This window comes from Dipodomys ordii, unplaced genomic scaffold, assembly GCF_000151885.1.
Source record: "Dipodomys ordii isolate 6190 unplaced genomic scaffold, Dord_2.0 Scaffold83, whole genome shotgun sequence".
Taxonomy (NCBI): Eukaryota; Metazoa; Chordata; class Mammalia; order Rodentia; family Heteromyidae; genus Dipodomys; species Dipodomys ordii.
Window position 1 is genome coordinate 1,710,523 of NW_012267299.1, and position 24,919 is coordinate 1,735,441.

Sequence of the window (24,919 nt, forward strand, 5' to 3'; positions counted from 1 at the left end):
TCCCACCAACAATGCAGTAAGGTTCCCTTCTGTCCACATCCCCTCCAGCATCTGTTGTTTTTAGAGTTCTTGATTTTAGCCATTCTAACTGGAGTGAGGTGGTATCTCAATGTTATTGTTTGTTCCACTCCATATTAAAATGAGGAACTTAGAGTATTCAGTGACTAGAGACTTTAGTCTGAATAGTCTGTATTTTATCTTTGCCAACATACTTTCAAAGTGATGTTCTCTAATGCAACAGAGAATTTTAGTTATTTTTCTCAGTGTGAACCTGTTTATCAGGAGCATGGAAAGAGAGGAAGGCATGGCAAAAATGGCTTTGAACTATCCTTATGTTAAAAATTTTCTCTGGTACCAGGTATTAGTGGCTCACACTTGTAATCTTAGCTACTGAGGAGGCTGAGATCTGAGGATTGTGGTTCAAAGCCAGCTAGGGCAGGAAAGTCAGTGAGACTCTTCATCTTCAATTAAATACTAAAAAAGCTGGAAGTGAAGTTGTGGCATAAGTGGTAGAATGCTAGCCTTGAGCAAAAAAAGCTTAGGGACAACACCTAGGCCCTGAATTCATGCCCCACGATGGCCACAAAAAAAATAAATTCCTTGGCTATTACAGGTGATTAGGAAGAATGATGGTTATTGATAAAGTAAAGGCCAGTTAAAGAAATTAGCCTGTCATCTAGTAGCTCAGGGAAAAACTCACGTGTGTAAAAGTTCAGGATTTTACTGTGAGTGAAACACACTTAAGTTGTAAATTGGGCCTCACCTTACAGTTTCATGTTAAGTTTGGGTACCTTTCAAATTAACTGTAATATTTGATCATGGAAATTCTCAGAGCACTATGTATTTCTTAAGGAACTAGTACTGCTAAATAGTGGGATTGACTTCTTTAAAATTCAGCTTTGGGTTTTGAAAATTTACTAGAGAATTTAACTATAGAGCTCTACTTTAGAGTGATCGACCCAATACTGTATTTTAATTCATTTGCCTAACATGGGTATGGATTTGTCTGGAAAATACAATTTTATTGTCTCAATTTTATTGTTTCATAAATTAATACAATCAATTTTACCTTCTGTAGGTTTGGAGACCTTTAGCCAGTTAGTTTACAAAGATTCTTTTGGGACTGTAAGTATGATTATATTATTAAAAATTATTGCGTAGACATATTACTATTAGAAAAATATAGCCTGTTTAGCTACTACTCCCTGAAAGTTTCTATTCCCTAAATATTTATTTTGGCTGACGAATTTCTGCCAGTACTGGGACTTGAACTCAGGGCCTCATACTCTTAGATAACTTTTTTGATCACGATTATTTTTCTACTACCTCAGTCATAACCTCCACTTCTGGCTTTTTACTTGTTAATTGGAGATTAGAGTTTCTTGGATTTGTCTGCCTAGGCTGGATTTGAACTTTGATCCTAAGATCTCAGCCTCCTGAGTAGCTAGGGTTATAGATGTGAGCCGCCAACACCTAGCAATTTCATGTTTTTTGTTGTTTTTCTCAACTAAATTTTTTATCCAGTATTTATTGGGGATATTTATAGTTTTTATTGGGTTCGAGGTAAGAGAAAATTCTAAAATTAAATCAAAATTTTATTTTGTCTCCTAGTTTACCATCAGTGAATGCACGATTACTGATTCTCCAAGGTTTCTTCATAGAGGAATTTTAATTGATACATCCAGGCACTACCTGCCAGTTAAGACTATTCTTAAAACTCTGGTAGGTAATGGCTTTATTCTAGTCTATGTCTGTTCTGCAGATGTGTCCCCTTAGTGGTGCTGCTTATATTGGTTACTTGTGCTACCGTTTAGGGTGAAGCGGGAGGATTTGTTGTTGTTTTTCTACTATGTAGAACAAGCACTGGGATTTCTCCCTTCTCTCCCTATGTGTTTCCTCAACTTGGAATTGGGGATCAGGGGATCACTCTCCCATTTTTACTTGGATGATCTCAGACAACATATATAGCCAAGACAGTTAGATGAAAAACAGGATGTTTGTTGTTGTTATTGTTGCTAATGTTTTGTTTTTGAGATAGAGTCTCAGAAGCAGGCCAGGCTGATCTTGAACTCAAGGTATTCCTGCCTGAATCTCCTGAGTGCTGGGACTATATACACTTACCACCATATGTGGCAAGAAAGTTTACTGCCATTGGGCCTCTGGGTACTGTGATTTGTCAAATCAGGTGTGTAGACTTTTAGTTTAGAACATATTCCACCATACTTCTACCTAGTGTCCTTTGATTTTGTTACCCACACCTTTTTCAAAACTGGCACAAGAAGGGGTCTAAGAGTTGTTTTAGTTTAAGGAAATGTTCCCAAATAATATGCAACCTCAGAGGTAGTGGAAGATAAGAAGAAAGTTGAGCTGAGCTGTTTTATCCAAAGACTGTATACTGGGTCATTCCAGCACCTGTCAGCTGACTGCAATCCTCTTTTACTTATTAACTGTATATTGGGTCATTCCATCACCTGTCAACTGACTACAATCCTCTTTTACTTATTAACTGTATTATTTCTGTTAAGAAATGTAAACATTTACATGCATAAACATTTACATGTATGTTACTATAACTGGCTATTAGGTAAGAGACAGCCACTATGTCCGTTTTATCTCCTTCAGGGTTAATGCCTTACTTGTTGATTTAGGAATTTTTCCATGTTGTATTGTATGTAGATTGTGTCATGGGTGTTTTTCTGTTTGCTTATAATTTTCCCACTGTTTTCAATACAACAGATGTTAACTACTAAATCCCATTAATAACGTCGTTTCTGGAATTTCAGGCCTTACCAGTTTATCTTCTTCAGCCAGTATAGATCATTTTAATTCTTTCTGTAGCTTTAGAAATTTTGTGGGTATTTTTTTCTTTTGAGGTAATTCTAATTTTGATACCATCTGTGTATGTAAGCTGTTTCTCAACCTCAACAGTCAGATCTCTCCATTTGATGGAGGAAAAGGGCCTTCAAGTTTTGATGATCTGGCAGGTCATTTCTACCCTCTTACTATTTTTTATTGTTTTTATTCCTTCAGGGCTTAACATTAAATCAATATGGCAATGTGCCCAAACATTTCTCTGGGAGAGTATACTGAGTTTGTCATGATTTTGTTTTCATTTCTCAGGATTTATCACATTTCAGAACTATGGTAATTATAATCCTTGATATACACAAATGCCTCATTTTTCCTCCATTCCATTCCCAATCACAATGGTAGTCAAGAACTATTTCTGGCCTTAGCACATCCCTAAACCGTGGGAATGTCATCAGATGCTGTGCTCCATAGAGCAACGTGGCAGCTGACTGTCAAATACATGTGACCGATATAAGCTTCCTGAGTAGGCACATGTCATGCAAACTATGCAGGATGAGGAACTTACACTCACTTTTTCTATTATTCTTTCTTTACCATTAAAACATTTTTTTTAAGGGGGCAGGCTTATTGGAAGCAATCTCAGATGTAGATATGTGCTGTGGATTGCGGATGTTTTCTGGCATATAATAATCCTTAACATGTTTGCTTGCAGGATGCCATGGCTTTCAATAAGTTTAATGTCCTCCACTGGCACATAGTTGATGACCAGTCTTTCCCTTATCAGAGCGTCAGTTTTCCTCAGTTAAGCAATGAAGTGAGTAATGCCTATTACTATGGCTCTCTACAAAATCTTTGGTATAACTTCATTAGCAGGTTACAGCTTAAGTGCTTTTTCTTAAAAATCAATCTGTAAATGTTAGCTATTTGTGGCTTAAAAGTTCTAGCATTGTCGATCCATAAAACTTTTTGTTATTGTTATATTATAAAGGCTACTATAATGATTGTTGTAAACATTATCATAAATATAAATAATCTACAGGAGATACATAATTTTAAGAACTTAATGTAGAAGATCTGACTATTTCATGAATAAAATATAGTTAAAATTTGTATCAGGTAGGCAGACAGTATATTTGTTTTAAACAGAATTGTCTGGAAATGTGTAAATGACTGTGTCTTTTTTTCTCTGAAGTTCCAATGAAGTGAGATCTTTTAGAGATGAACTCTTTCTAAGAAAACATTGGTGGTCTCTGTTAAATGTGTTCACATGGAATATTCTAGAATATTGGAACTGGGGAGAGCCTCATGGTCACCTACTTTAGTCTCCTACAAAGCAAGTAACTGACATCCAGAGAAGTTTCCATGTTGTATGGAGTTGTTAGGAAAGGTTAGAAGTGGAGCTCTGTCTTTTGGCTACCAGTCTAAGATTTTCTCCAAGATTTGCTCTGATGTAGTATAGGCAAAAATGCTGGGATGCATTTGTGTTCTTGTTGTAGTTTTTACAATGGATAGTTTCAATTGGATAGTCACAAAATACAACTGCTTAATTCCTACATTTCATCATCCTCTCCAATAATCAATATATAGCTAATTTTGTATTATTTGTACTCATTATTTTGAGTCAAATCTCAAGCTTCCTATTTCACTTACATAAAGATCTGATTTGCAAAGAAATGTAAACACAGTCTCATTACAGATAAAAATCAACAGCCCGAGAGCTGTGGTCATATTTACCAAAGTATCCTTAAAAAATAAACAACAACCTGATTTTTGAATGGCAACTCCTTTGTACCTACTTAAAGATAATAAAGATATAATTAAAAAACATTTTCTTGAGGGGGTGAACATGATCAAAGTACTTTATATGCATATATGGAAATGCCATAATGAAACTCTTATTATTACAATTCAGTATATGCCAATAAAGCAAAAACATTTGCATTGGGACACAAAGAAACTGCCTGCACATTGTGGACAGTTAGTGTGTCTGCTAATTCTTTTCTGATAAGTAAGTGCCACCTCCTAACTTGTTTCCCTTGTCACTTATTGTTGAAGAAACTACAGCTTCCTACAGTCTGGACGTTGCAGGCTGTGTCCCAGTGTTAAGTAATATGTTGTCAGTACTTACTGTACATTGGTAGTTGGCTCTAAACTTGTTTAGATACAAATCTGATATGAGGGGTAAGGGTGGTAGTCAAGACCCCTTTCAGAAGTTGACATTTATTTTTTTAGTATATTTTTTTTATCGTAAAGATACTGTACAGAGGGGTTACAGTTACATGAATAAGGTAATGAGTACATTTCCAATTGAGCATTGTTTACTCAGAAGTTGACATTTATAATGTATACTTTGAGAAAGGTGCTGAATTCATTTTTAAGTTAGCATGTGTGAATCATGTGTTAATTTAAGGGTTTCATTGTGAAACTTCCATGCATGCATGTAATGTACTAGATCAGATTCACCCCCTTAATCTTTCTGCTCTCTCCTTCCTTTTAAACATTTACGTTTTCGTCATTCTGTTTTCACACGCGTGTGAAGTTCTTGGATTGCACTCACTCCCATCACCCTCTCTTTTTACTTTTACCTGTTTGGCTCATTCCTACCTCCAAACAGACCCTTCATTTTACACTTGTGCCATTCAGGTGGGTTTTTGTTGTTGTTGTTGTTTTTAGGGCTAGAGTCTGCATATGAGAGAGAACATTAGATATTTGTCTTTCCTACTCCATCTATTTTCCTTCTACTTTTTCCATTTTACTCTCTGGCTGAAACAATAGTGCCTTTTAATGGACTCTTAGCTTTAGTTACAACCACATCTGAGTTCTAAAAGACTGACAGCCTTAAAAACAATCAAGTCCCATAAAGAGTAGATGTATGTAGGAATTTTAAAGTCTGGAGTAATTAAAGTGGTTTTGAAAGAAGAAAGCTGTGCTTTGTAATGAAGGGTGAACTTTGATTCTCTAGTTGGTAAGCGCAGTGTTTACAGAAGTGTCACTTTGGAGACAAACTATTTGTTTCTGGTTTGCATCTGTTGTGTCTCCAAGCAGCTGGAATAGCATGTTAACACATTAAATGAGGGCTTAGAGGAGACAGCTCTGCAGCAAACCTGGGATTCATCCATAGTGTTCTAATAATTGGTTGATAATGATGATTTGACAAAAAGTCTCCGAATGGCTATCACCCTTGGAGTATGTGTAATTTAGCAGAAATTTGCTTTCTGTTTTGTATAAATTTCCTGCTTCTAAAACCATGATGCTGTATTTTAGAATGATTCATTCTGCATCATGCAGGACTGTTGAATACATTGTAACTGAAGAAAGCGCTGTCAGATGTCGAAATGCACATAGAACGGTTAGTTTCATAGACTAAATTCACATTGTACATTTTAACTGGACTGTTACAGGGAAGCTATTCTTTGTCTCATGTGTATACACCAAATGATGTCCGTATGGTTCTTGAGTATGCCCGCTTACGAGGGATTCGAGTCATACCAGAGTTTGATACTCCTGGACACACACTGTCTTGGGGAAAAGGTAAGGAGTCTGTGTTTTATAAGTTGTAGAAAGTAAACACCTGAGCTCCCCCCCCCCACCCTCATCTCTTATTTTGTAGTTTGGTGTTTGGCTATTTTGTTCCTGGGTTTAGGTGGGGAGGGGCAGTACTAAGGCTTGACTGAATTCAGGGCCTCATGCTCACTAGGTATTTTGTTCTTGGGTTGGGGGAAGGGACAGTACTGGGGCTTGAGCTCAGGATCTCATGTCCTCCAAGCTTGACTTGAGCCACACCTCCACTTCTAACTTTTTGCTGGTTAATTGGAGTTAAGAGTCTCGGATTTGTCTGTTCAGGTTGGTTTTCAATGGTGATCCTCAGTTCTCAGTTTCCGAGTAACTAGGATTATAGGTGTGAGCCACAGTGATATTTTGTTCTTAATTGTGGTTGACACCATGGTAGCACTATTGGCACACGTGATTCAATAATTATCACATGTCTACTGTCAATAAGGCACTATGTTTTGATATTGCCTAAGATATCAAAGCCTGTGGGGGGGGGGTCATGGAGCAGGGAGACGAAGCCATGATAACTGACCTTCTGAATCAGAAAGTCTGGTGGCTAACACTTTTGAGAGACCAGGATGATAATTCATGATTCTGATAGAGGGAAGAACAGGAAGAAAGGCATGTGAAAAGTGAGAGGTACAGTCAAGTCTTTTAGTGGGAGTAGAGCATGGCCAACAGTAGGAGACTGTTAGTGGTAAGAACCAGCTGTGAAGTCTAGCTGCTTGAGCTTTGGATTCTGCTTTTGCCATTTAGAAACTAAATCTTGACTGACATATGCGACATTTCATTTTAAGTGCCCTCAACTGTAAAATGAAGCTGGTAATAGTAGCTCCTGTGTAATTTTTTTTTTAGGATTAAATAATGACCACAAGGGATATAGCAAAATATAGAGCATTTACAATTGTACAGTGCATTGTGTTATCGTGGTAGGCAAGGGAATAGTGACTCTGGAAAAGTTCATGACTGAAGGCCTAGAGAGAGGCCTTCACTGCCTGAAAAACCAGGGCAGAGGAGTCTAAGCCCAAGAGTGATCAGATGGATTCATATTTTGTGAAAACCTTTGTGGATGTGATAGATTGGAGGGGGAAGGAGACGAAGTCCTAGAATTGGGGGGGGGGGATGGTATGGAAATGAATGGAGAGACATTCTGGAAATATACTTCATAGTACTTGGCCTTCTACTGACTACAGGAAAAGGAATGAGTCCCAGAGTTTTGTGTACCCTCGCCTAGAATAAGGCAGTCAGAAGCTAGAGAGGGAATTTAGGGAATGGAGACTTTGATTTTTGTTGGGTCATAGCTGAAGTACAGCTAGGATTTCCAGTTGAACTGAGCAGGGAACTTGAGATATGAATTGAAGCTTAAGAAAAGGGGTTGGAATAAGCGGAAGATCTGGGAATCATTTGAAATAGATAAAATCTCAGGGACTGGAAGAAACATCAAAATAGAAGGATTCAGAAAGTAATGCTCTTTCCTCTTGGAAGAAACTGCCATAGAAATTCTCAGTAAATATGCTTATCTTTTCTGTATAAAATCTCCTAAAACTTCAATAAAATGAAGTTCAGTTTGTCTAAGATCTTTTTGATTTTATGATGGTGTTTCCAATAGAAACCATACTTCGAATTTCAATCTTTTCCTGTACAAATGTCATGCTGTAGTGACATCCATTCAACAGAAATGGAACCTACCTAGCCTCAGCCCCCAGTGAGCCACACAATACATGCTCTATTGTGTGGTGTGTTGCTGAGCTATGGTATTTGGTAGTTGAAGTGTGTGTGTGTGCGTGTGTGTGTGTGTGTGTGTGTGTGCGTGCGTGTGTGCGCGCGCGTGTGTGTGAATGCATTTTTGGCTAAATGATGTGTTGAGCTTACTGTGGAGTCATTTGGGACGTAATACTGTCATTAGTAAAGGAGCATTCAGGGCATAATGGATAATGGGCAAAGCCTAGACTTTGTTTGTATTACCCTTTTCTGAAAATGGATCTTTGTGTTTTCCCGTAGGTCAGAAAGGCCTCTTGACTCCATGTTCCACATACAGGAATGCAGAACTAACTTTTGGGCCTATAAACCCTATTCTAAATACAACTTACACGTTCCTTACGACATTTTTCAAAGAAATTAGTAATGTGTTTCCAGATCAATTTATTCATTTGGGAGGAGATGAGGTGGAATTTCACTGTTGGTATGATGATTCTAAAACCTCTATCTTTTTTACCCTGTGGCATTGGAAGTGTAGAGATTAGGGGTTCCACATAAAAAAGGAAGATTTAGCATAATATTGCTAAACTGGACCACACAACTAGAGAGGGGGTTGAGTTTTGGAGAATGTACAGTTGGGTGGTGTGACCAAATAGAACTGAATAGTGGCTGTGTTATACTTTATTTTCCCATTACTAGCTTGGGATGGTGGGACCCAATAGTCAATCGATTTCAATGCTCAAGACTCTTTAGTTGAATGTAGAAACAAAGATGGACTTTTGTGATCTAGGAATACCTTAACCAGGGTGGTCATAAGAAGGAGATAGGGGAGGGACTGGGAAGGTGGCTCAGTGGTAAAGCGCTTGCCTTGCATGCATGAGGCCTTGGGTTCGATTCCTCAGCACCACATAAGCAGAAAAAAAAGCCAGAAGTGGCGCTGTGGCTCAAGTGGTAAAGCGCTAGCCTTGAGCTGAAGAGCTGAGGGACAGAGCCCAGGCCCAGAGTTCAGGCCCACGACCGGACACCCCCCCCCAAAAAAAAAAAAGAAAGGGGAATAACAAAAGATAGAGGGATAGCAAAAAGGTATGTAGTTACACAGGGGAGGGAAGGGTGGCCAGCTGAGCCACTTCAGAGTGAAAATGACAGATACTTGTCATCTACCATTTTGCCTCGTATAGCAGCACAACTGATGTTAAGGAAAGGTGTTGATTTCATAATAGACAGTCATAAAGGTCCATCAAACTGTGAAATTTTAATCATTGGTTTTTGTTTGTTTAAGGGCATCAAATCCTGCAATTCAGAGTTTCATGAAGACAAAAGGCTTTGGTAGTGATTTTACCAAACTAGAATCTTTCTATATTAAAAAGTAAGTCATTTGAAAACTAACTTACTAATGTTTTCTTGAAAATATTGAAGCTATGTAGTACTGTGCTTTTGTTTATTTTCCCCCCTCCACCTCTTTGCAAAGTGTAGATGTGAAAAGTCACTAAAGAAAGCGATGTGATGGGTTGGGAATGTTGCTTAGTGGTGGAGTGCTTGTCTAGCATGCATGAAGCCCTGAGTTCCATTCCTCAGTACCACATACACAGAAGAAGCTGGAAGTGGCACTGTAGCTCACATGGCAGAGTGCTAGCCTTGAGCAAAAAAGCTCAGGGACATTGCCCAGACCCTGAGTTCAAGCCCCAAAGTTGGCAAAGAAAAGAGAAAAAAAGAAAGAAAGAAAGAAAGAAAAGAAAAGAAAAGAAAGGAAAGAAGGAAGGAAGGAATAAAAGCAAGCAAGCAAGACATATGAACACACTGCATTCAATCACTCTTTCCCTCCCTTCCTTTCTTTTTCTCTTTCCCCTCCTTCCCTCCCTCTCTCCTTCCCTCCCTCCCTTCCTTCCTTTCTTTCTTTCTTTCCTTTCCCTCCTTCCCTCCTCCCCTCCTTTCCTCCCTCCCTCCCTCCCACCCTTTCTCCCTTCCTTCCTTCCTTCCCTCCCTCCCTCCCTCCCTCTCTCCCTCCCTCCCTTCCTCCCTCCCTCCTTCCCTCCTTCCTTCCTTCCTTCCTTCCTTCCTTCCACCCTTCCTTCTTTTTGGTGCCATTCCTGGGGCTTAAACTCAGAGACTGAGAGCTGACCCTTAACTTTTTAGCTTAAGGTTAGCAGTCTACCACTTGAGCTGCAGCTCCATTTCCATCTTTTTGGTGGTTAATTGGAGATGTCTCATGGACTTTCCTGTCCAGGGTGGTTTTGAACTGTGATCTTCAGAACTAGGTGGACTCTATCTTTTGCTTCCTACCTATTGTTATACAATATAGTAGCCCAGTCCAGTCAAATGGGGTTTGTTTTCAAGTTAATTAAAATTAAAGAAAACTGAAAGTTCAGTTCCTTAGTTGTACCAGCACATTTTAAGTGTTCCATAGTGGTGAGGCTGGTGGCTTCCATGTTAGAAAATGCAGATACAGAACATTCCTATCATGGCAGAGAGTTCTATTGGACCATGCTGCCCTAGTCTAGGGAATAGCAAACTGATCCCTTAAAGGGACAGAGCTTTAGGCTTTTAAACAAAGCTATACAGGCATAAAGCCATGCAGAAAAGAAGTTGCAGGCTGTTCCAGTGATTTGTAATACACGAATTCCAACTTGTCCCTATTCAGCCTTTCTGTGATAGGATTTTCTTACTTACTCTGCAGAGTACTTAGTATTGTCTAAATGTCTATGCAGTTGTAGCACATCAGTCAAAAGCTGATTGTTACTTAGGAGACATGACAGATTAGATGATGGTTTCCTTTATTCCAAGATCCCCATGAAATTACTGAGTACTGTTGGGCAGTTTCCTATGAGTTGCTTACCAAGTTAATTTAAGCTTAGTTCTTCCTGCTTTAAGGGTATACTTAGCTCAAGCACTCAAGCAAAGACTGTTAATCCCCACTACTATATTAGGTTCTATGCCCTTAGTAAAAAGGACTACTTGAGTTGCTACCTAATTTTACCTGGTTGTGCTATATAACTTTATTTATTTATTGGTCTTGATTTTGTGCCAATATTAGGACTGTTTTGTGCCAGGGCCTGGGTGCTGTCCCTTAGCATTTTTTGCTCAAGGCTGGCACTCTACCACTTCAGCCACACCTCCACTTCCAGATTTTCATTGTTTAATTGGAAATAAAAGTCTTACAGACTTTCCTGCCCAGACAGGCTTCAAACCCTGATCCTCAGATCTCAGCCTCCTGAGTAGCTAGGATTACAGGTGTGAGCCACCAGCACCTGATACTACATAGCTTTTATACTGAAACGTACCTCCCAAATTTTCTCCAAGTCCTGGATAAAAAAAATGTGTGGTTTTAACCATGTTGTTAAGGTGAAATAACTGTTTTTCTCCCAATCCTAGGCTTTTGGATATTATTGCATCTCTGAATAAGAGATCCATTGTCTGGCAAGAGGTTTTTGATAATAAAGCAAAGGTAAGAATTATGAAAAATGCATGTGATTCTGAAGATACAAGGATCTGCTCTTTCCTCTTCCTCACCCCTCCTTTCCATAGCTCATTATTACTCATAAATTGAATTATTTCGAATTCCCCCCCAAAGGTAGAACAGATTAAAAACAACTGAGCAATTTTATAGTAAAATTGTCAACATAACCTTTTTTTAAAAAATGTTATTTTTTTCTGTGACAGTTAATATCCTTTATGTGAGGCAAGAGAATTTGGTGGGGTTTTTTGTTTTTTGTTTTTTTTTGGTCAGTCGTGGGGCTTGAACTCTGGGCTTAGGCGCTATCCCTCCACCGTTCAGCTCAAGGCGAATGCTCTACCACTTGAGCCACAGTGCCACTTCCGGTTTTCTAGTGGTTTATTGGAGATAAGAGTCTCATGGACTTTCCTTGCCCGAGCTGGCTTTGAACCGTGATCCTCGATCTCAGCCTCCTGAGTAGCTAGGATTATAGGTGTGAGCCACTGACACCTGGCGGGGCAAGAGAATTTGTGAGTCACCTACTAGTATACTTTTCTTCTCTCTTTTTAATTTTTTTTTATCGTGAAAATACCATACAGAGGGGTTACAATTACATGGGCAAGGTAATAAGTGCATTTCTTATCAAGTATTGTTGCCTCCTCTTTTGTTTCCCCTTACTGTCCCTTCCTACTAGTATACTTTTCTAGAGAAGCTGGTACCCTCCTGATTCCAAAGTAAGCCAAGCATTAGTGTGGGAGAAAAGGGACTACAATTCAATGTCAGCCTCAGTGCTAAGATGGATGACACCACACATGCCATCTATGAGCAAAAGTTAAAATATCCAGCTTTCAGGTAGATGAAGCTGAGTTCAGTGATGGATGAAAATAGAGCCAACTTTTAAAAAGAAATGGGTATTTTTTTCCCTTTAGGATTTTAGGAAGTTGTGTTTTTAGCTAGCTATAATACCTTTGGACTGTGAATCCATCAGTTGCATTTGTAGTTCTAATAATATGTATTGCAATTTGTGTTCTAGCTAGAATGCTTGAGGCTGTCAGTTCATCTATTTGCTAGGTCTAATACATGTACTGCACTCTGTATCTTTTACAGCTTCACCCAGGCACGATAGTTGAAGTGTGGAAATACGAAGATTTTTATGAAGAACTAAGGAAAGTCACAGCGGCTGGCTTCCCTGCAATCCTTTCTGCTCCATGGTACTTGGATTTAATTAACTATGGGGAAGATTGGAAAAAATATTATCAAGTGGAACCTTTAAAATTTCATGGTAAGTGACCACCATTATTGCCTTGATTGTTTTCTTCCCTAGCCTTCCACTCAGGAAACCTAGCCTACTGTTTTCCCTGTTGTTTCTTAATTTTACCTAAAAAACCCAAACACTTCAGAATTATTTTAATGACCGAGATTAATCTAAACAAAAGGAATTCAGAAGTAGATCCTCTCAGATTCTACCTCCAGTTGTCACTGATTTGAAAGATGTTTGGCTGTGTTCTATTGTAGGACACTTAGTAAAGGAATACAGTGTAAGGCTATATAGTCCTTGTTTTTTTTTTTTTGCCAGTCCTGGGGCTTGAACTCAGGGCCTGGGCACTGTCTCTGAGCTTCTTTATCTCAAGGCTAGCACTGGGCTTTTTATGTTTATTTGGTGCTGAGGAATTGAACCCAGGGCTTCATGCATGCTAGGCAAGCACTCTACCATTAAGCTACATTCCCATTGATCCTTGGAATTCTCGAGTCAAGGGCAATGAGAGGAAATGTCTGAGAGGTGACATCCCTCCTCCCCGCAAATCCTCCCACCTGCTCCCAGTACTGGGGTTTGAATAGAAGGCATTCACTTTGCTAGGCAGGTGGCTTGATCACTTGAGCCTCAGCTCCAGCCCTTTCTGCTCTATTTATTTATTTATTCGTCTTATTTATCTTTTTGTTGTAAGTGTGCCAGTCATGGGCTTGAACTCAGAGCCTCGGTGCTGTCCCTAAGCTAGTGCTCTACTGCTTCAGCCACAGCTTCTCTTCTGGCTTTTTAGCAGCTAATTGGAGACAAGAGTTTCATGGACTTTGCTGCCCTGCCTGGCTTTGAACCATGATCCTCAGATCTCAGCCTCCTGGATAGCTTAAATTAAAAGCACCCAGCTTGCTCCCATTATTTTTAAATTGGATCTTTCTTGCCTTTTGTTTGTGCTAGCCTGGACCACAATCATCCTATTTTCCATGTAGATAGGATGACAGGTATGCCCCACCATGCCCAGCTTTTTATTAGATGAGATGGGATTATTTCCTACTTTTTGTTTGGGAAATCCTTGCACTTTTGATCCTCTTGTTCTCAACCCCCTAATGATTATAGGCATGAGTCACTTAATCTTTAGTACAAAATTTCCTTGGGAAAAAAATTTTTCTATGAAGTTTTAGAACTGTAGTACTATTAAAAGTTGATGTTAGCTCCCTCTAGAAAGCATTCCATAGGGATCAGAAAAATCATGGTTACTATAAAAATAGTTATTAGTTGCACACTCTTAAAAATACTAACAGGTATAAATTGGAGGCAGGCATTATAGCGGTCATAGCTCATTAAAATGTAGCAAGTATTTAACTTTTATCTCTCAGCATGCTGTTAGTGCCAACTAACTGGGAAAACTGGATTCTGGTAGCTGAATAACTGTATAAACCAAAAGAAGCCAGGTGCCAGTGGCTCACACTGTACTCTGTATTGTACTCTCAGGAGGCTGAGATCTGAAGATCACAGTTTGAAGCCAGCCTGGGCAGGAAAAGTACATGAGATTTTTTTTTTATTTCCAATTAACCACCAAAAAGCTGGAAGTAAATCTGTGGTTCAAGTGGTAGAGGGACAGCTTTGGGCAGAAAAGCTTAGGGATAGCACCCAGGCCCTAAGTTAAAGCCCAGGACCATCACAAGAAAAGAAGAAAGTACTTTTAGTACTGGCCTATTACATTGTGTTGACAAATACTATGATCCATGTGGGTTAGGGGAATGTGGTCCTAGAAGGGGAATTGCTGTCCTTGTGTTCTGGCCTTGCATGGCCTTGCTGATATCCTTTCCATGTTGTTACTGGAGGTTCTGAGACGCAGAAACAACTCGTCATTGGTGGAGAGGCCTGTCTGTGGGGAGAATATGTTGACTCAACTAACCTCACTCCAAGATTATGGTAAGGACCTGGAAATATTTGAGTTAATTAAGATGTCCTAGTTTCAGGAAAGCACTAGGAATTGCCCTAAGCATATGTCTTTGAAACTTTGTGCAACAGTGATTTACTAGATAAATGTGTTGAAAAAGATCTATACAACTTGTGTGTGAAGATGGGAGGGAAATACTGAGAGAGAGAGCAAGGGATGAGGTGACATTGTCCAAAATGAAGTGTACTTTTTACCTGACTTATGTAACTGTAACCCCTTTGTACAACACCTTAATAATAACAATTAAAATTTAAAAAGAAACTCTTTTGGAGATACATGGTTTCAATTTTAGGCCTCGGGCAAGTGCTGTTGGTGAGAGACTCTGGAGTCAAATGGATGTGGTGGATATCCAAGATGCCTACGACAGGCTAACACAACACCGCTGCAGGATGGTTAGGTAAGAGAAACAGTTGGATTTCAAGCTAGGATCCTCTCAGGTGTTAATGAGGAATCCTGCCCCCACCCCCACTTTCCTTAGGGCACTTTGGTGTAAATAGAAATGTCACCTAACAAATGGTGATTAAATTTGGAGAAATTGGGAATTGGGAAATAGCTTTTATGAGTGTTTTATAGAGAGTTATAAAATGTTTACTGTAACTTATAACTCACCTACCATGTCAGAGAACTTAGTAGCTTAAATCAATCTACAGCAACTTCTATTCATGTTGTCTGTCTTTCCTCAGACGTGGAATAGCTGCACAGCCCCTCTTCACTGGATACTGCAGCCATGATCAAATCTAACAAGGAACTGAAACAGAGCAGGAGGGAAATCCCACAACTACCAGCACTGCAGTCATTGTGCAATCATGTCAATTAAGATGTTAGGCCTTATTTTGAATAAAATATTTTATTGATTGAATCTGTCTTATTTTATATTACGTACAGAAGACTGGCATCATTCTGTGAGAAACAAAACAGACCACTGAGTCTTAACAACTCCAGTAATAACTTCCTAAGAACAACTTCAGATGTGTTTACTGTAAAAGAGCACATACTATTTTCTAAAATGGGCAGCTCTGGTGTTATTGACAGTTTAAGTTGTGTCTTTTATCCAATACTCTGAATGTGCTAAAAGTTCTGGCCTGAAAGTGAAAATGAAGCAGGTGGGAGACGCTCCTGAACTTCTTTCCATTTCCACAGACCTAAAACACTTAGGCAGAACCACTTCTCTGGCTGAGCAGCATGCTTTGGTCTTGAGGACTCATGGCTTGATAAGAAGACAATTCTAAGGCAAAAGTCGCTGAGCCTGATGTGAGTGTCCGAAGCACAGTTGAATAACCCTAAAACAAAATACTTTACGTTTGTTATTACATCAACTTTAAACCTTCAGTTTCTCATGCTACTGATTATTTTTGGACTACTAGCATAGAAAGGTGGTGATGGTAATGAGGAGGAGGCTTACCTCAGACAGATCATTTCACTACCTTTTCAGAAAAAGTGGCTATGGAAATGTTGTGGGGACCACAGTCAAGTGCAGGAAGCTGCAGACATTCTGAGACCCTGGCCCGTGTGAGGTGACTTCCCCCCATCCTCATGCTTTTCTGCTTGTCCAAGAGCAAAAATAGGTGGGAGCGAATACTGCTGACCTCAAAGCCAAGGCAGAAGAGATAGAGAAGGGAAGTATGGTCATGCATATTGATGCTGCATTTTTGTATGGTCTCAAGCGTGTGGCCCTTGGCCTGGAAAAACCCCTGAAGTGCTGCATTTTCTGCATTCCCTAGTTTCAGTGTGAAGTCCTCTCCATTCCTGGTGGTTGGAACTTAACATGTATTCTCTAAATCAAAGCACCGTGGCCTTCAGGTGTTAGTGGCCACTTACTTGTACTTGATATGCTTACTTCCTTATATTCAAAAGAAGAATGTGATATACTTAGCGGAGGACTTCACAGGCATTACTCCTCTGAACAACTAATGGGCTATTTATCAAAATGAGTATCAGGAAGTAGAAACATGTTTTGTTGGGAGAGGGCAAAAGGGAGTGCACAGGAATGGAGGGAGGAAGGCTGAGCAAATGAAGTCAGTGCATTCAATGTACATTGTGTAAAAAACTGAGCTACATAACTTGAGGCTAAGGATGGGAGGAGCATCTAGAGGAGAATGAAGGAAGGGGTGACACTGATCAGGAAGCATAGGCTCAAAACCTGATTTATGGAATTGTACTACTAAGTAGTTGTACAAAGTATAATAATTTTAAAAAGAAATTGTCCTCTTCAAATAGACGTTTGTTAGAACAAAAAGAACACATACATTTCAACTGCAAAGTACCTACCATAATTTCTGCTAAGGGAACAAATCCAATAACAACTCTGTTGTCCTGGCGAGTCTGGATTTCCTGAATGTTGCCTCTTCTTTGTGCCAGGTCTGCCAGGACAGGGCTGAGGTGATCTCTGGTCACTGTAACTTCCAGATTCATCAGAGGTTCTAATACTTGCTTGTCAGCTTTCTTTAGAGCCTAAGCAGATGAAGAAATACGGTTAAAAAAATGGCTAGCCTCTCTTTCATAAATTGGAAATCAAATTCCAATTAAATAAAATAATTAATCATAAGATTTCAATTAAACTAAGATTTAGGAAAACTGAAACACTCCAGCCTAGGGCTTTGCCTTTACTCTCTCCTTTGAGATCATACTTGATTATTATTACACTTACTAGCCATACATCCAAGAGGGTAACCAAGGAGGCAAATGAAGGAGAGCTTAAAAAGACACCAAAAATATTCAACACAATACAGTAGAAGCATGTTTTCTATTTGAAATAACTTTTTCTTGCATAACATTTGACTTCAAAGGCCAAGAAAACATTCACATAAACAAAAGAATAGCCAGCTGCCAGTCCTGCCTATAATCCTAGCTACTCAGGAGGCTGAGATCTGAGGATCACAGTTCAAATCCATTTGGGGCAGGGAAGTCCAGAGACTCTGTCTCCAATTAAGCACCAAAAAAGCTGGAAGTAGAGCTCGCTCTGAGCACAAAAGCTCAGGGACAGCACCCAGGCCCAGTACCAGCACAAAACTTGAAGGATAAAAAAAAAATCAACAGGGAAGGGATTGGAATAATTTCTTAAGAGTCGGAGGTAGGAGGACTGTGAAGCAATAGATTCTTTTCCTCTTCATCTTTTCCTTAAAAATACCGCCTGACTGCAGACTTCCGAGACACTTTCCACGTGGCTTCCCCAATAATACTCCTCCAACCATGGTCTCCGAGTGTCCCAGTCTTATTCTCCACAGGTCTGTTGCAGGGTAGGGTCTGAACACCCCATAGCTCCCCAGTGTGCCCTACACTGAGATCACCGTTTTGTTTTCCAAACATTTCCTTGCCTTTTTATTTCTGGTGATGGTTTTGGCAGCCTTTGGCTTCCTTGTCTGAGCAAAGAATCATCTCTATTGCTGCTGCCCTAAGTTAGACACAGTCTGCTTCTTGTCTTACGCTGTGTCTTCCTACTCCAATCACCCTTAAACTCTATATTTTTATTTTGAAAAACTTTATTCTCTACTATGTTCAGTACAAATTCAAACTCCTTAACTGTAGTATTTGAGACTTTTTCTACAGAGACCCCACTTTACTTTTCCAACACTATTTTTACTGTTCCCGATTATCCTCCAATACTATAATGAGCCTGCCATGCCCTCTTATCAGGTTCAAATCCTCCCAAATCCCAGCTCAGATGGTTAATTCCTTTTCAACAACCCCTAATGCTCTGCTTCTCCATGTTTATGGCACTCCACTGATTATAATACTGTGGTTATATTTGATTCCATTCCCTTACCAAATCACAAATTCCTTTAGGTCAAGATTAATAAAATCCTACTAAGGAGGGAATTCTCGTGTCCAGTGAGCTATAAGAACAACATATTATATCAAAATAACAAAGCGAGAGAACCTCCATTAAGAGTATTCCATTTAGGTCAAATCGTGGTTGCATGCCTGTGATTCCCATTACTCAGGAGACAGAGTAGGAGGATTACAGTCCGAAGCTGACCCAGGCAAAAGTGTGAGACCCCCATCTGAAAAACAAACTAAAAGGCAGAAGGACTAGGGAATGGCTCAAGTGGAAGAGTTCTTTCTTACCAAGTACAAGGCTCTTGAATTTAACACCCAGCACTATGAAAAACAAGACAACCCTTCCCAAGTCCCCATCTAAATGTAAGCTCCCACACAGCTATTTCATGTTTTCATCTTTCCTAGGACTTGCACTCAGGGCTTGGGCACCTTCCCCGCCCGAGCTTTTATGCTCAAGGCTAGTGCTCTCTACCACTTGAGCCAAGGTTCTACTTCATCTTTTTGGTAATTAGATATAATAGTCTCACAATCTTTCCTGCCAAGGCTGGGTTTCAACTGCTATTCTCACATCTCAGCCTCCAGAATAGCTAGGATTACAGGCATAAGCCTGGAAATTTCATGTCTTCTAATGTGATCTTACTAAAAAGCTAATTAACCAAGTTACGCACGCACACACACACACACACACACACACACACACAAACACACGTGTGTGTGTGTTCGTGCCCATCCTGGGGCTTGAACTCAGGGCCTGGGAACTGCCCCGAGCTTTTATTGTTCAAGGCTACTGTTCTATTATTTGAGCCACAGCTCCATTTCCCACTCTGGTTAATGGGAGTCCCACAGGCTTTCCTGCCTGGCCTAGCTTTGTGCTGCAATCCTCAGTTCTCAGCCTCCTAGGTATAATCCTAGCTAAGCTTATAGGAGTAAGCTATCAGTGCCTGGCTTACAAACATTAAAAAGGCAGTATTTATAGTTTGGAGTCAATATATTTGGGATTAATTCAGAACTATAACTTTTTGACTACTATTATTTCAATATTTTAAAACAATTTAAAATTAATATTCTCTCTCTCTCTCTCTCTGACTAGGGCTTGAACTCAGGCCCTTTCCCTCTTGCGTGGCTTTTTTCATTCAAGGCTGGTGTTCTATCACTTCAGCCACACCTCCACCTCTAGCTTTTCAGCCTCCTGAGCAGGGGCAGGTGTGAGCCACCGGTGCAGATCTTTACTTTAAAATTCTTTTGTTTTTTGTGGGTTATAAGGCTTGAACTCAGGGCCTGGGTGCTGTCCCTGAGCTCTTTAGATCAAGACTAGTATTCTACCACTTTGAGCCACAGCTTCACTTCCTAAAATTCTTTAAATTGGATAGTCTCAATAATATAATTATGACTATCTGTGATATGTCTAAGTCTAGTTTTAGGTGAACAAATTTAAATAATTTTCTCAAAGCATAAGTTTTTTTACTTTAAAAAACAAAGCTTGTAAGGAATTGTTAGTTTGGGGATAAGGAAGAGTAGTAATGAGGGATGAATATGATCAAAATATATTAGATGCATATATGGTAATGTCACAAAAACTCAAATTGTATAATATGCACTAATAAAAATGAGAAAGAGTATGAATTTAGGGGTTGAGGTTTAGTCCTGAAATTGAGTAAATGCTCAGCATTCATTAGGCCCTGGGTTCAATAAAATCAAAGTATGGATTTGAACTCATGGAAGATACATTAAGTTCAAAGAAGGGTGCTTATGGATTCAAATACAACTCAGCTCTCAAAAGCAGTTCAAGCATAAGCAGACAATAATAAAAAGCAAGTATTATCATGTAAAGTCAAGCATTCAAAATCTGGGGTATTCCAGTGCTGACAATGCACAAGATCAGGATGTAGCTCTCAGCACTCCAAGGAGCCGATCCAGGTCTGCTGAATCTCTGAGGCAGGAAGCCGAGGGTCCATGAACATTCAAGGACATTTCTTGAGGTGATCACGATTGATACTTTTGAGAGGGAAAGTGTTTGTCCTGAACCTGTTATTCAGTGGCTCTTATCTGGTTTCTTAATGACAGCAATCTTATTTGAATAAACATGAACTCTAAAACTGGAGCCAACATATCTTTAATATCCCCTAGATTATAGCTGAGGGCCAAGCTAACTTCAGATGTGTTACTCAAATATATCTGGCTTGCCTTCAATGGCTGCACCTGGAATGAGAACATGGATGCCACTTTAATAGTAATGGATGTGACCAATAATTTCTAAAATCCTCTTTCGAACCCAAACCTAATGATTAAGAAGGAAAAGCTCCTGCACGATAAGCACTCTTGCTGGCTTTAGACTGAGGAAGCAGGACATAAGGCTCTGTGAGTACAGCTGCCTGGGGGCTCAGTGGTGCTATGCACACAGCACAGTGGCCTTAAAGCAAAAGACTGGGTTTATACCTTCTGTACACATCTTGAGACACAGGCAGAAATCATAGTTGTGGAGGTTCCAGGATGAACTGTCAGTGAATACAAAGTAACTGCCACATCTTGAACTGGTGATCCAAGCAATGGTCCTGTGCAAGGGGAAAAAAAAGCGCCCACTCTATTGGGATTCAATATGTAGTGAGGAGTAAGAGAAGTACAAAAGAATAGGAGAAATGGAGATAATCTGTAACACATGGTATGATAGGTGGCTGAGAGTGTGGTTGAGGAGTAAACACATTGCATGCAAGAGATCCTGGGTCCAATCCCTACCACACACACACACAAACAAAAGAGAAAGAGCAAATGCTCAAGTGGGAAACCATGCTTACTCTTATTTGAGGACCTTACCTTGAAGGCATGCACTGTGGATTCCACTTTCAATAGCCTCCTGAGAGGCCTTCAGAAGATCTTCACTGATACTTTCAGCATACTCAATTACTGGCTCCACAGATGGAGCGTCTGTTGGCCTTGCCTCCAGTTCTACAGCAACAAGATGTCGTTTGTCTCCTAAAGTTCTATCTAAGGTATCTGAAAACAAATTGATTATGGTAGCTCAGAACATTGTTCTGGAAAGGAGTCAAAGTGTGGAAATAGTCAAAACTGAAATTAATAGAAGCAATGTCTTATAGAGGATGAAGTAGAATATTAGTAATGATGCTAAGTAGAAGCACAAAGCATCTCCTTCCATGTTTATCAGTGTTAAAAAACCTGCTCTGAGTCACTTATTGTTTTTGTCATAAGGTGTTGAGGTAGGTGATGTGAAGATTATACTTTAAAACTTGGCAAACTGTCTTTTGTGATTGAAAATTCTTTTAATTATAAACATTTTATTAAAAAGTAACACTGAAAGGATGAAACATTCACAGTGCAAAAGGCTAGCTCATGAAAACTGAGGTCTTTAAAAAACTCTGCCAGTTCACAAATTATTAAATTGCATATGTTTTTTAGCATTAGGTATAAGTTCCTATTTATCTCCTTTTCAAAAACTAGTAAAATGTGTGTGAAGGACTAAAAACAGTACTTCTTACTTGTTAATACAGTAACTGCTATCAATCTCTGATACTTTACTAAGACAAAACTCTGCTATATTTATGTATGTGATTATGGAACACAGTAATTCATGGTTAGATTCAAAGCTATTAATGCAGCCGGGTGCTGGTGGCTCATGTCTGTAATCCTAGCTACTCAGGAGGCTAAGACTTGAGGATCACAGTTCAAAGCTAGCTAGGACAGTAAAGTCTCCATTAGACTCTTATCTCCAAAAAACTACTCAAAAAAGCCAGAAATGGTGCTGTGGCTTAAGTGGCTGAGCACTAGCCTTGAACACAAAGAGTCTCAGGGACAGCACCCCAGGCCTGAGTTCAAACCTAGGACTGACCAAAAAATAAAAATAAAAAACAAAACACTATTAATCTACAATTAGTCTACAATTCTCCAAAAATTCCTTTTGAGCTCATTTTTATATCATGAAATACTTTTATTAAGGAATGTATGCAAACACTAAAATTAAATGAATATTCATGGTTTCTAAAACTACTAAAGAGATTGCCAGTACTAAGTAGACTTAAACAGCTACAGTTTTATCCTATGTCATCACATTATTTTTCTTAGTTACATCATATCTGCATATATCTCTAAATAATAGCTTGCATCTGCTTTGTTTTAAATTTGTTATTCTATGTATTCTGTAACTTGCTCTGTTGTTCCGCGTGCCTATGGGACATTCAGGCTATTTTCCAACTACTGTCTTCCTCAACCCCTGTAGTAGGGCTTGGCCTTCTATTATGAAGAACCCTTCATCTTCTTCCAGTTCTTATCTATCGTTGTAAGTATAGATTCATGAATTCATGTACCTCCCCCTTGCCCACAGGTCTCAAATTATTGTACTTCATTGAGTTAATGCAACAGATTTGAATGAGGGGCCTCTTAAAACCTGTTCCTGAATCATAATATGCCTCCACTGTCTTTTTTTTTTTTTGAGCATATTCTTTCTTTCATATGGCATAACATTCCATGGACTCCTTGTTCATGATTTTAAAATCTATGAGCATGTAACTAAGTTCTTGAAGTCATTCAAGTCATACTGGTTCTATGTTACCTGTGGCATGAACTGAGTTTAGGATGGTCTCTCGGTATGCCACCTGGAGAGGCCCCAGATAGGTCTCCAGGCCATATTCTCTCTTGATCCGGTCATGGATTATCTCAATGTGTAACTCCCCCATGCCACACAGGATGGTCTGGTTGTAGAGGAAGAAAATAAATACTGAAGAAAAAAGGCATTTGTTATATAAACAAAAGGTATTAACATATATTTAAGGAGATTTTTCTTTTTTAAAATCAGTACTGGGTTTGAATTTAAGGTCTTTTTTCTTTGTAGGCAGGCACTCTACCATTTAAGCCATACTCTTAGCCTTTTTTTTTTTTTAATATTAGGACTCATTTTTGTTTGTTTTTTACCTGGGGACTACCATCCTCTCCTCTTCTATCTATGCCTCTGGTACTGCTAGCATTAGCACGCAGCACCATATCTGGCTTGTTGAGATAGGGTTGCTCTGGTTTTTACTTTTTGTTTTTTTCTTGCTAAAGCCAGCTTTGAACCACGATCTTCCTATTACCACCTCCCAAGTAGCTGAGATTACAAGGTTTGAACCACTATGCCTAGCGATATATTTAAGTAAATTTTCATTAATTTCATTTGCCCACCCCCTCTCTGTATGAGAAAGAACACAGTGCAAGGTATTCATATTTGTTCTATCTTGCCACTATCTCTGTAATGTGCCCACAGAGAACTGGCCTTTGCTCTTGGCTACTAGGAGGTGACCTCAGAATGTCTTCTCTGATTGAAGTGTCTTTGCCTAGTGCCTTTGTTCACCAGATAATCTAACAATATGATTTAAGATGTGGTCTTTGGAAAACAACATATCAACTCTGACCTCCAGAGAAGTAGAGAGGGCAAAGGTTCATACTTGCCTAGCAAGTATGAGGTCTCAAGTTCTAACTCCAATACAGGTAAGATAAAACAAAAAAGAAAATACAGGTACTAACTCTATACTTTGTGTACTCTTATTTTTTGTTCTTAAAAAAAATTTTTTTTTACTCTTAAATTGCATTGTTGCAAAGCATGGTGGCTCATCCTAGGTCGCTTAAAAAGAGCAGAAGGACTGGAACATGGCTCAAGTGGTAGAGCATCTGCTTAACAAGTGTGAGGCCCCTGAGTTTAGATGCAAGTACTGCAAAAAAAAAAAAAAAAAAAAGTATTGCCATCGTCATCAAAACAAAAATACAATTTTTAAAAAATTTACTTCTGAAAATCTACTTTGCATTCCCACAAAGAGATGTAGTATGTATTTTAAGGTCTTTTTTTTTTTTTGGTGAAGAATCATGAACATCTGATTTTCACTACATTTTATCCTTTTTTTTTTTTTTTTTGCTGGTCGTGGGGCCTAAACTCTGGGCCTGGACACTGGTCCCTCAGCATTTCAGCTTAAGGCTAGCACCCTACCACTTGAGCCACAGCACAACTTCTGGCTTTTTCTGCTTATGTGGTGCTGAGGAATCAAACCCAGAGCCTCAAGCATGCAAGCAAAGCGCTCTACATTGAGCCACTTTCCCAGCCCTTATCATTGTTTTATACCTACTTTAGAACCCACTTTCCTCCTGCATTGTTAGACTGAAATCCATCCCTTCTCCATTTTAGTGATCTGTGCTTTTATCAGAAAAGCACTTTTCTAAATCTCTCTCTGAAATGATGCTTTTATAAGACTTAGTGCCTAAGATTCAAGGCTTAAGAGTTTAAGCTTAGTCCAAAATTACATAAAAGGCAGTTTTACAGAAAGTCAAAAGTGTTGGGGAGCTGGTGGCTCACACCTGTAATCCTAGCTACTCAGGAGGCTGAGATGTGAGGATCGCTGCTCAAAGACAGCCCAGGCAGGATAGTCCCTAATACTCTTACCTCCTATAAACCACTCAGAAAACCAGAAGTGGC

General features: G+C 39.3%; 2 protein-coding genes across 3 annotated transcripts in view; one reads left to right on the forward strand and one right to left on the reverse strand.

The window, feature by feature from the left end:
• The window catches only part of Hexb (hexosaminidase B (beta polypeptide)), a gene marked incomplete at its 5' end in the record, with an annotated part of 25,037 nt that extends 9,484 nt beyond the window's left edge, over nucleotides 1-15,553 (forward strand). Inside the window, 11 exons of the mRNA XM_013025229.1 lie at nucleotides 1,064-1,125; nucleotides 1,612-1,722; nucleotides 3,524-3,625; nucleotides 6,213-6,342; nucleotides 8,365-8,545; nucleotides 9,341-9,427; nucleotides 11,431-11,503; nucleotides 12,599-12,773; nucleotides 14,576-14,666; nucleotides 14,987-15,091; nucleotides 15,378-15,553. Coding sequence (XP_012880683.1) covers nucleotides 1,064-1,125; nucleotides 1,612-1,722; nucleotides 3,524-3,625; nucleotides 6,213-6,342; nucleotides 8,365-8,545; nucleotides 9,341-9,427; nucleotides 11,431-11,503; nucleotides 12,599-12,773; nucleotides 14,576-14,666; nucleotides 14,987-15,091; nucleotides 15,378-15,435 — 1,175 coding nt within the window. The remainder of the gene's footprint in view (nucleotides 1-1,063; nucleotides 1,126-1,611; nucleotides 1,723-3,523; nucleotides 3,626-6,212; nucleotides 6,343-8,364; nucleotides 8,546-9,340; nucleotides 9,428-11,430; nucleotides 11,504-12,598; nucleotides 12,774-14,575; nucleotides 14,667-14,986; nucleotides 15,092-15,377) is intronic.
• Nucleotides 15,554-15,647: 94 nt separating this feature from the next.
• Gfm2 (G elongation factor, mitochondrial 2) overlaps nucleotides 15,648-24,919 on the reverse strand; it is a 35,701-nt gene continuing 26,429 nt past the window's right edge. For both annotated transcript variants that reach the window (XM_013025261.1, XM_013025260.1), the window contains 5 exons: nucleotides 23,033-23,171; nucleotides 21,283-21,462; nucleotides 20,908-21,023; nucleotides 16,963-17,145; nucleotides 15,648-15,974 (listed from right to left, as the gene is read on the reverse strand). In XM_013025261.1, coding sequence (XP_012880715.1) covers nucleotides 15,846-15,974; nucleotides 16,963-17,145; nucleotides 20,908-21,023; nucleotides 21,283-21,462; nucleotides 23,033-23,171 — 747 coding nt within the window. In that variant the 3' untranslated portion in view covers nucleotides 15,648-15,845. The remainder of the gene's footprint in view (nucleotides 15,975-16,962; nucleotides 17,146-20,907; nucleotides 21,024-21,282; nucleotides 21,463-23,032; nucleotides 23,172-24,919) is intronic.